This window comes from Acomys russatus, chromosome 24 (assembly GCF_903995435.1).
Source record: "Acomys russatus chromosome 24, mAcoRus1.1, whole genome shotgun sequence".
NCBI classification, from domain to species: Eukaryota; Metazoa; Chordata; class Mammalia; order Rodentia; family Muridae; genus Acomys; species Acomys russatus.
Window position 1 is genome coordinate 1,619,204 of NC_067160.1, and position 12,432 is coordinate 1,631,635.

General features: G+C 36.8%; 2 protein-coding genes across 2 annotated transcripts; one reads left to right on the forward strand and one right to left on the reverse strand.

The window, feature by feature from the left end:
* The first annotated feature begins 579 nt into the window (after nt 1-579).
* Nucleotides 580-1,545, forward strand: LOC127207284 (olfactory receptor 1038-like). Its single transcript, XM_051166662.1, has one exon. It carries the CDS (start codon nt 580-582, stop codon nt 1,543-1,545), a length of 966 nt encoding a protein of 321 aa, XP_051022619.1.
* Nucleotides 1,546-10,517: 8,972 nt separating this feature from the next.
* On the reverse strand, nt 10,518-11,450 carry LOC127207344 (olfactory receptor 5M9). Its single transcript, XM_051166743.1, has one exon. It carries the CDS (start codon nt 11,448-11,450, stop codon nt 10,518-10,520), a length of 933 nt encoding a protein of 310 aa, XP_051022700.1.
* Nucleotides 11,451-12,432: the final 982 nt, after the last annotated feature.

Genomic DNA, 12,432 nt, shown 5'->3' on the forward strand with positions numbered 1-12,432 from the left:
CTCGCTAGCTAGACTCGCAGCTCGCTCGCTCGCTGCTCGCTCGCTGCTCGCTCGATACTCGCGACGCTCGCGGGGCGGGATCGCGGTGCCTCCATCCCCCCTGTTTTCATTTCCCTGGGTGTAGCAAGTGTCGTAAGTATGTATGGTTGTTGTCTTGGTTCTGAGCCGACATTCGGTTCCACATCTCGTCTGAGTTTTGCTTACCCGGAGGAGGCCCCATCCATCAATTTTCAGCCTACCCACCCCAACCCACCTTCGCCGTTACCCTTCTAGCCATATGATTGTGAAAGAGAGGGCAGTTTTCTTTGTGTTTAGATACTGTATGTTAGGCAAATATTCAGCTATTGAACAATAACCATGGCCCAATTAGTTTCTTTGTGTTTCTAAAATTTGCCTTTGATTGTTTGCTTAGGAAATTATAAGAACTTGGGAGAACTGAAATTTGATATATTTGCTAGGCGACTATATTAAAAACTCACAAAACAGTTGTATTTGATTACAATGTCTTTGCTGCACTAATAATTTGTCTTATTCTTATGTTGTTCCATTCTTGCTTCTCAGATCTTAAGACTTGATGAAATGGACGAGAAGAACACCACCACTGTGACAGAATTCATTCTCTTAGGGTTTGCAGTACATAGAAAGATAGAAATCATCCTCTTTCTGCTCATTCTTCTGGTCTACAGTCTGACTTTGGTGGGAAATGTAGGAATGATTTCATTAATCAGGATGGATTCTAGACTTCACACACCAATGTACTTCTTCCTCAGTAACCTGGCCTTTGTAGACCTTTGTTACTCCTCTTCAGTAGCCCCCAAGTTCCTGGAGACTCTCCTCACTAATAGAAAGTCTATATCTTTCTATGCCTGTGCAACCCAGCTCGGATTTTTTCTGTACTTTTTGATTTCAGAGATGTTTCTCCTTGCAGTGATGGCTTATGACCGCTATGTGGCCATTTGCAATCCTCTACTGTACATGGTGGTCATGTCACAGAAGGTATGCCTCCGACTTGTAATGGGCCCCTACTTTTACAGCTTTGCTGTTGCAATGCTTCACACAGTAGTTACTTTCCAATTGATTTACTGTGGCCCCAATATTATCAATCACTTTTATTGTGATGATGTCCCTTTAATGGCTCTTGCCTGCTCAGACACAAGCCTCAAGGAGATTCTGATATTCATCTTTGCTGGATTCAACATGATCAGTTCTCTGACCACTGTCCTGATTTCTTACTTATACATTGTGGCTGCTATCTTGAGAATCCAATCCACAGAAGGGAGATTCAAAGCCTTCTCAACATGTGCTTCTCATCTCACTGCTGTGACTATATTTTATGGAACACTTATTTTCATGTATCTGCAGCCCAAATCAAGCCATTCCCTTGACACAGACAAGATGGCCTCAGTGTTTTATACAATTGTTATCCCTATGCTCAATCCCATGATCTACAGCTTAAGGAACCAAGAAGTAAAAAATGCTCTAAGAAAAGCCCTTGAAAAATGCTATGTGCTACCTCTACTGCACCTCAAGAAAGGGATTTCCTGATGAGAACCAAAGCAATGTATATATATATATATATTCTTTTTTAATCATTTAAATAAATTCCATTTTTATTATTCCTTTGATGAGTAAAGTCCTTCTACTACTATGTCCGTGGTAGAGTTCTCTAGCAAAATAAATACAGTGGAAGATAGGTAGACAAATAGACACAAGATAGATTAGCTAGATGGTTGATAGATGATAGAGAGGTAGATAGACAGACAAACAGATGATAGATAGATAGATGATAAATAGATTAATTTCAAGATGATTTAGTAGATAAAGCACTTGACATGTAAGCCTGGGGTCCTGGCTTTGAATGTCACTACCCCTGTGGTAAGATGGGAGGCTGAGACAGAAAAGTCCCAGAATCTTATAGAACAGCTAACATGGTGTAGGTGGTGATGGATAATAGGAGATATCATCTCAAACAAGGTTTCTGGTGATACCCAACACCAGAAAATGTTCTCTGGCCTTCATAGAGATATTGGCAAAGATGTCTCTATACTCACACATGAACACACACACACACACACACACACACACACACACACACACACACATACATGAGAGAGAGAGAGAGAATAGATTTCTCTTTTTTTTTCAAGAGAGCATATTTCTCAAAAGACACTACATTAAGGTTTTAATAAATTATTATTGACTGAACATGTAGCTCTGATATCATTGAACTTGAAGCTTCTATTAAGCTGGTAGAATCTATCTTCTTGTTTTCTAATTTATTTCCTATTCAATACATTACTAAAAGATAAAGGATAAACCAAAAATGTGATATTCTGGGAATCCTTTTAAACTTTGCTTATTTTTGTTTTATGCAAATTGGTGGTTTTCCTGTCTTATGTAATACATCATCTGCATATATGGTACGCTTGAAAGCTAAAAGTGTCAGATTTCCTAAGCCACTGTTTGGTGCTGAGTCTTTAACTCAGCTCCCACGTAAAAGAAGAAAGTGCTTTTAGCCACTGAGCTACTTCTCCAAGCCCTTGGATATATTACAATCCTATGTAACTCCTTGCTCATATGTACCATGTATGCTAGTCATAAAATTTCATTGTACATCTAACAACAGTAATAATTGTTAGTTTCTGATATTCCTTGATGTAGCAATTAATTTTATGGGCCAGGTGGACTATACGATGCCTCTATGGCTGCCAAAGTTTTATTTCTGTCCATGAGGGTGTTCCTAAAAATGTTAGCATTTACAATCAAGAGAAGAGATAACCTTCATTAATGTAGGCAGGAATAACTTAATCTGAACAAATAATGTAGTGAAAGGGTGGTTTTTCTCTTGCTTCTTTGAACTGTGGCATCAGTTTCCCCTCCACCCTAAGCATCACATCTTGGTTTTCTTTCTTTTTGTTTTAGTCAATCACTTCACAGCCTGATACCAGCCCTGTTCCACCCAACCTGCCCTCACCCCTCCCACATTCCCCCCTTTCCTTCTTTTAAGATAAATGGGGCTCCTGACGGGCATCATCAACCTACCCTGGCATCTCAAATCACAGCAGGACTAAACACATCCTCTCGCACTGAGACCAGACAAAGCAGCCCAAAGGAATCCAAAGGCAAGCAACAAAGTCAGAAACAGGCCCTACTCTCATTATTAGGGAACTCACATGATACCCTGCTGCACATCTGTTGCATATGTTTAGGGGTCTAGGTCAGGCCCATGCAAGCTCTTTGATTGGTGGTTCAGTCTTTGTGAGCTCCCATTGGTCCAGGTTAGTTTACTCTGTATGTCTTCTTGTGGTGTCCTTGACATCTCTGAATCTCTCAATCCTCCCTCACACTCGTTTATAAAACATACTGAGCTTGGCCTATTGTTTGGCTGTTGGATCTCTGCATCTGTTTCCAACAGGGCTGGATGAGGCCTCTCTCAGAAGACAGTTATGATAGACCCTGTCTGAAAGCAGAGCAGAGTGTCATTAATAGTGTCAGGGTTGGTTCTTTCCCAATGGTTGGTCTCAGTTGGGCCAGTCATTGGTTTGTCATTCTCTCAGTCTCTGCTCCATCTTTATCCCTAGATTTCATGTAGGCAGGACAAAGTTTGGGGTGAAAGTTTTACGGGTGAATTGGTGCCCCTTTCCCTCAACTGAAAGTCTCACCTGGCTACAAAAGGTGGCGATTTCAGGCTCCATATATCCCACTGCAAGGAGTCTCAGATCTTGGTTATCAAGCCTTTTGACTCCATGACTTATGCCAGCCTCATCAGCCTCACTACTCAAGCTTGAAACTGGAAATAATACTATCAGATTTTGGGGCTCACAGATTTTCAACTCATACTGAATTAAGTCATCATCTACCTATGCACATGCTTTTTCTTTGCATTTAACATATTTTGGAATACATCAGCCACCACAGTCACATGAGGAAACTCCTATAACCTATCCATCTTTCCTTCATCAATGTATCTATTAATCTATGTACCTGTCTGTCTGTCTATCTATTATCGTTTCATTTGTTTACTCCCATTAGGTTTATCGCTCTAGAAAACACTGACATGGAACCAATTAACACATCTCTCAGCAACATTTCATTGTGGAAATCTGAAAACATGTTCTTCGAGATGGTATTTCTTTCTATTACCTACCTAAAGCAGAACTGGAGATATATGTCTCAATTAAGCAAAATAGTGACTTCAAACTTTCTTTTTAAATCTTGGAAAACTGGAAGCCATTACAATAGAATAGATGTACAATGGAGTGCATTAAAACCAAGTGGCCAAGACTGTGGTTGCTAATATTTTAAGAGTTGAGCTCATTTTACCCAGTGGCTCGTTTGCCAAATTTGAAGTCATCTCCACAAGGGGGTTCTTTGATGCTCATTGTCCTCTTTGAGGTAGGCTGGGTGTTGGCAGGAGTTAACCTGTCCACTTGTCAGTTAGTCTTTAAAATAGTAAAAACATTTTAAATTGTCATAGTCTGTATGTCTCTGAGGGGTTTTTTTTTTTGAGACCTTATCTAACTATTTTACCTTATCTTTCTATAGAATCATATATATCTGTTGTACCTAAGATGTATATTCTTGTGATAAAAATGGACTAATAATTGATATGATCATGATTTGATCAGCTAACAATTAACTTATATTACTTATTTATCCTAAATGGCCTGCAATAGCATTTTCAAAGTATTGGAAGTAAACCTTGTATTATAGTTGAGTTGTATGGGCACAATAACTCATAATAGAGTATAAATATATATAATGAATGAGAAGAATAAACATACATTTGAATTTATACCAGTGTATCTAAAATTAAACTCATTTTGCATTTATATACACAATTCTATACCAGTGAATTAAAAATAAGCTTGTGAATGACAATTGAGAAATTAAGGAGTAAATTCCTACTCTATTTTTTGTTCTCTCTTCCCTATACCTTTCTATATCCCGTTTTCTTTCCTTTCAGCCCCTTTCTCCAAACCTAAGAATTGAAGAATATAAAGGAAAAGAGAGACATCCCTGAGTCCAACCTTGTTTTCTGCTAAATAAAATCAATAATAACTTGTAGCCAACTCCCACTTAAAATAACCCTCTAAAGCCCAAGAAAGCAACCAAAAACCTATCTGACACCCCTTAAAGAAAATGATAATCTTTCTCTTAATATTTTTTCCAGCTGATTTGGGATGAATAATACCTTTATAGGGGCACAAAGGATAGGAAAGGTGTTTTCTTCAAAGCTGTCAAATACAAATAGCCAAAACAGTAGAAACGTAACATTTGTATGATTCCTGGTTGTGTCATGGTTATTCTTAGTATGGTTAGTTTATTATATATGTGTAATAATATAAATGTATATGCAAAAAAATTTAAATATGAAAAAAATGGGAAATGGTTAAAAAAAGCTAAGAATAGCATTTGTGGTCAAATTTCTAAATGTTGAGAAATTCCAGGCTTAATTAGAGTCCGGTGTGGTACAAGTCTGAAATGCTGGACTGATTGGGATTGGAAGCATTTTTTGAATGTGTCCTGGTGGCTGTCCTGTTCTTATGGTGAACAGCAACTGAAGCACTTGGTGCTGGAACATGAAGGATGCAGGATGTCAGCATCCAGATTGCTGAGAGGAATGAATCCTGTCAGGTCTGATCCAATGTCAGTGTCCAATTCTTTTGTTCTAAAAACATATAATATCTCACAAGCGTTATACAGTCCTAAAATTATAAGTGTATAAGGGGTGCGTGATGCACAGAACAATTAAGGCTGGTTTTCTGCTTTTTGTATGAGCAGGAAAAAAAAATCTGTAAATCTTCATTCATGCCATACGAAGAAAAGCATCTAATAATAATTCATAGGGGTTCTGTAGCCGACAGGAAGCATTGTCTATGCCTAGACATTCATGTCTCAGCCAGTCTGAGAGCTGTTCCTATATAGTGGGATTAACAATATAAATTGCCTGCTCGTTCTGAAGTTTAAATTCTTCACACCCTGATCATAGCTCCTGCCCTCATCCCTCTGATACTTCTTCCCTCCTTCATTATTCATCCCCTCCCCCTCCCTCCCCTCATCCTCAGAAAGGGAGCCCTCCTCCCCTAACATCTGACCTCAGCCTATCAAATCTCCTCCAGACTACCTGTAACCTCCTCCTCCATAGCCTGGCAAGGCCTCACTGCCAGGGGGACATGATCAACATTCAGTGGTCAGAGTGCATGTCTAAAGTAGTCCCTACTCTCTACATTGAGGGACCCACAAGGAGACTGTGCTGCTACATCTGAGCAGAGGGTCTAGGTCCACATCATACGTGGTACTTGGTTGATGTTTCGGTCTCTGTATTGTAGTGTAGTTATCCTGTATTATGTGGCTAATATCAATAATGAGGGAGGATATACCATGGGTGTCTTTCTTGGTCTGGGTTACCTCAGTCAGGATGATTGTCTCTAGTTCCATCCATTTGCCTGGAAATTTCAGGATTTCCTTACTTTTAATAGCTGAACAGTATTCCATTGTGCAAATGTACCACAGTTTCTTTATCCATTCTTCAGTTGAGGGACATCTAGGTTGTTTCCAGATTCTAGCAATTACAAATGAAGCTGCTATGAACATAATTGAGCAAATTCTGCCTTAAAAGAGGGGGCAAGTTTGTATGCAGGCAGAGTCAAAGGCCAAACTCTGCCTAGACAAGGTAAGCAAATCTTCAGTAGTTCCTGCCTCACAAATATGTCTGTCAGATATATTGGACGATGAAGATCCAACATTACAGAGAGTTTTGGGTGACTATTCAGGTAGCAAACTGTCTCTGTCCTCTTCTCATTTGGAAAGCTACTCACCTGCACTTCCAGTATACTCACTTAATCCATTTTATAGCTTCTCAAGTCTCTGATGGAGTTGAAGACCAGATAGTCTAGTTTAACTATTAAACTTAGTTATTTAGGAGTTAAGATGTATTTAGGTCTAGATAGATGTTTTAAGTTGATAATGACGAGATATGATACATATTGATTTACAGTCAGAATTTTAGATGCACCAAGAAATATGTTTTCTTCAAGGCTGCCAAATACAAGTAGCCAAAACACTAAGAATGCAACATTTATATCATTTCTGATTCCTTCATGGTTCTTCTTGCTGTAGGTAGTTTATTGTATGTTTGTGTAATAATATAAATGTATATGTAAAAATAAAATAATATTTAATAAAAAAACAAGTTGAGCTCTGTTTAGGAGTAGTGAAGGGAAAATAACTCAAAATGTCCTTAAACATATAATGAGGTACCTCATACCAGTGAGAATTTAATAATTTATCCCTTCTTGAAGCAACTTGATGGGAGTAACTGTGTACAAACTCCATTTTTATTAAATACATTTATTTTATTACACATGTATAAAAACAAACTACATACATCAGAGAGAACCATATGACAATCATGAGTTCTATAAACGTTACATTCATAGTGGTTTGCCTATTTGTATTTGTCCAGCTTGAACATCTTCCCTGTCTTGTTGGGTCTAAATTTCTGAATGAAATTCAATATCTATCCTATCTCAACTCTAATAACTTAACTTTTTTTATCTTGATTTAAAAAGATCTTATTCCCTAGCCAACTAAACTTGATTGTAAAACTATACTATCCAGCGTTCAGTTCCCCTCAGAGACTTGAGAGGGGACAAAATTTAAATTCCTGAGTGAAACAGCAGTGTGTCTTAGCAGCTTCCAAAATGAACAAATTGACTAGGTTAGTTTGCTGCCTGAGATCATATTTTTAATTAGCTTACAGACTAGGTTTCCACAGGCTTCCCCATATGTGATTAGTTTTGTTTACCACCACTTACTGTTTCCTATTCCTCATCTCCCTAATTCCATTCCACATAAACATTGAAATAAAGTATCTTCGCCAGAAACTCATTCTTTCATATCAGTTATTCCACTGTCTCCTCCACATACATGTATGTTACCATATGTCTTTTACATCCTGTGTTATATTTCAATAGATGTCATAATTATATGTAGATTTTAGAGATTCATGAGATGACATTTTATCACATTGAACTATGTTTTGTGATTTAGAAATATGAATGCTAAGATTCACATTTCATGTTGGTTCCATATGTTTTGAAATAAGTCTGAATTGTGCTTCAATCAAAACAACATAATTAGCATAAGTGTCATCTGAAACATTTGTCTTTTATCAGAAACATTTTCTTTGTAACATTCAAAACACTCTTCAAGATATTTCCTAGTGTAATTATTACTGATTGTAACCATCCTGCTATGCAATGCAAAACTAGAAATTATTCATTCTTTCTGACTATTTCTTTGGAAAATTTGAACAATTTTCATTTCTCCTATCCACTTTGTAGGTCACAGAAACCATTACACATTTTTGGTACAAAAGTAAATTGGTATGGACTTTATGGAAAACCATAGGGGAGTGTTCTTCCAAAATTAATTATGGAACTCCTATATGACATCATAATTCTACAGTTGTTTACTGAAACAAAAAACTGTAGTGTTCACCAATGGATGAATACATCATAGTGATATATAGGAAGCAATTAAATATTATTCATCCAATAAGATATAAACATTTGTCATTTTCACAATATATACTGACGTGGAAGTCTCAATATTAAGTTAAAGACAAACTTGTGAGAATACTTGTACAGGAAGATAATATAAGACTAGTCACAAACCCTCATATACATAGAAGCAATGACTCTAGGGGAGAGGGAAGACGGGGTAGAACTGGGAGGAGCGAGGAAAGGGAAACTGTAGTCAGAATGTATTGTACGACAGAAGAATAAAGGAAAAGAAAAGAACACTTGTGTTACATGACTCATTCATATACTGCAAAGTCAGAATGAGAAAAAACGTTGACTATATATTAATTTTCAGTTTTTCAAAATAATGGAGAAAAATCAACTTAAAGAAGGAAAGGTGTATTTATTCTCTCCATCTCAGAGGTCTTCGTGTGTGATTCTTTTGACATATTGCCACCAGCCTGCAGCAAAGCTGAACACCATGGTGAGTGCAACGAAAGCAAGCAGAGTTAAGAAGACCCAGGGATCAAAATGTCCTCTTCAACGCATACCTCACTGACCTTCTCCCATCCAGGCCCATATACTAAGCTTTTGTCACCTCTAACAATGCCAACAGTTGATAGCAAAGTTCTTCCCACGTATTATTGTAGAGATTTATGATTCAAACCTTAATAGAGAGCTAAATTATGGTTTTACGTTTTAGAGTTTATTTTTATATATGCCTCACCAAACTTCATTACTTCATTTCTTGAGTATTAAGCATCCATTCTGCATAGTCATTAATACAGTGGCGAGGTGCTCCGAAGGGATTATTCTTAAGGCAGTAATCCGACCCTTAGAGAGCTTGACTAGTTGGAGGAAGTAAGTAGTAATGGAGAGGGGATAAGACACATAACATATGCCAGAAAATGGTAATCAGTAGAAGGGAGCGTTAAGTTGTTCTAGTTGTTATAACTGACTCATATTCAAGTACAAAAATATAATAAGATAAGAGTGTGGATCACATATTAGCTCCTCAATACGTTTTTGTGTCTTGATTTGACATAACCATTTAAGTGACACTATTTTAATTCTTTGACCATTTCAAAAGGTATATAAGATATTAATCACTTTCAATCTCATTATTATCTCTAATGCTAATCCCTTTACCACTGTTGCCTTTCTTCTTTCCAGCAACTCTCCTTCCTAATTTCATGTCTTGTGTAGGTGTGCACAGGGGAGTGTGTGTGTGTATTTCATTTTTACTAGTTTTATTATATTTTCTTGCATGTGAAGAGGTAAGAGTTTGTTTATTGGAAGCAAAAGACTCAATAGTGCTATCACTGGAGAACACAATGGCCTTTTCTTAAGAAATATTTTCCTACTAGTAGTACCTCAGGGAGTAGATGCACAAATGTTAAGCATGAGGAAAAAGATATTTTATCACTGAACTGAGAATTCAAACCAATAAAAAACAGTATACAACATTATCTAAGAAAAGGTTTATGCTGGACAAAAACCTTTACTTATACTAGTATAATTTCATGTTATCAATGCAGCTTCATCGATAAATTTTTTTGTATGTGAACATTTTATAATATTCATGTATCTCATGGTCATCATATTTCTATAGTCTTTGGAAATAAATGAGTTCTGTTATTCCTGCTTGAGCTGTAGATTTTGAAGAGATAAATGTGAAGAAAAGTGTGGTTAACAAACATCTGAGGAGGTAACAATCAACTCTAGTAAGAAATTCACATTTTAATATTTATTAATCCAAACTTATTTCCAAATATCTCTAATAATTGAAATAACAAAAACTGATAAATAATATAGGTTATCATAAAATGGTTGTGTATTTAAGATAAAAGTTTAGTAAGGGACAATCATGCTGTAAGCATCACTGTGGAAAACTGGATCTTTGAGATTTTATAAAGATTTTCAAGCTAAGAATTTTATGCTTGGTCAACACATTTGGAGTAGCATATTTCTAAAATACCTGCTTTCATTTTATTTCCTTAAGTTTGCCCTGACAATTATCTTGTTGACTGCTTCTTTCACGTCTTTGTTCCTGAGACTGTAGATCATGGGGTTCAGCATAGGAATCACAGTGGTATAAAACACAGCCACCATTTTCCCCTGCTCCACAGACTCCTCCGTTGGCCTCCTGAGATACATGAATATAAGAGTTCCGTAAAACATGGAAACAGCTGTCAGGTGGGAACCACAGGTGGAGAATGCCTTTCTCCTTCCTTCGGCAGAGTGCATACGTAACACGGCGACTACGATAAGCAGGTATGAAATGAGAACCACTGACAAAGAATATGTGAAGTTGATTCCAGCAATAACAATCATCGTGTACTCTTTGATGTGCACTCCTCCACAGGCAATCTTGATGAGAGGAGGATCAGCGCAGTAGAAGTGGTTGATTTCAACATTTCCACAGAAGTATAAGCCATACGTCCACAGAGTGCAAATCAGACTCACAGAGAACCCATAGACATAAGGCACAGAGATGAGGCGGACACAGACAGTCCTGGACATCTTGCTGCTGTAGAGCAAAGGGTTGCAGATGGCCATGTAGCGATCGAAGGCCATCACGGCCAGAATATAGACCTCTACGTGAACCAGGGCAATGAAAAAGTAGCACTGTACCAGGCATCCCACATAAGAAATGGTTTTTGTTCTTGATAATAAGTTTTCCAGCATTTTGGGGGTGACATTGGAAGAGAACAGCACATCCACAAAGGACAAATGACTTAGGAAAAAGTACATGGGACTCTGAAGCTGAGCGCTGACGCTAATCAAAGCTATCATGCCAATGTTGCCCAACAGAGTGACCATGTAAACAACCAAGAACAACACAAAAAAGATAACCCGGAATTCCTGGCGCCTTGTCAACCCCAAGAGAAGAAATTCAGTTACATCCGTGAAGTTTGGCATTGCCTTAATACAGAGTCTGTGCTTCCTGAAAAGAAAATTAAATCATAAATACATCTTTTCATTCTTAAAAATTTAAAAAGATTTTCTTATCTTTATTAGATACTTTATAAAATGACGCAGATTTTCTTATGTCTAGGGTTGCAATTAAATATGATATATTTAAAGTAGCTGTTTTGATCACATAACAGAAATGCCTCTCAATTTTCAAATCTGATGCAAGGTAGCCTAGTATAGATATGAAAGGCTTTAGTTAATTTCTTGGGATTGGATTTTTAATGTTTTAAATAGTTAGAATTTTATGTAAATATAAAGCATATTTAATATTTTTATGAAAGTTGAGCATTTTCTTAAAGTTGAACTAAAATAAAATGTTTGCAATTATAAAACAGCTTGAGTATTTGTATATTTTTAATTATAGGATAATTGGCAGAAGAGTGACTATGTAAGGATAAAGATAATTCATTTTAAAATGTACAAATTACTTAAAATATTTTTTCTCTGTGCTACAGTGATTATAGAAATATATGAGCATTTGATTTGTATAAAACCACACCCTGACAAGAATTATTTTATTTCCTCACATGAAAAAAAAATAGTTAGAATGATGAAATCCACAGAAATGGAAAGATCTAGCTTCCCATAGTGACACGTTACTGTGTAATTTTTCCTTATTTAGCGTGGCGTGTCCTATATACTCAATCATATAATGAAAATTGGCATGTAGGCACTGAAACTGCAACGAACTTCTGTTAATTAAGAAAGGGCATTTGCAAGTAAGCTTGAATCAACATTCATTTGAAAATCTCATTCAAGAGGAGGGAAGGGCAGCTATGGCCAGGGTGAACTGTGTGAGAAAACAATAGACAAAAAGAAAAAACAGAGAGTAAAATAGTCCCTTAGGTCAATTATTATGCAAGTCTTTTTTCCATTGTAGATTTTGAAAAATCTACAGTTTTAGCATGATTTACAAGCAGAAGTCACT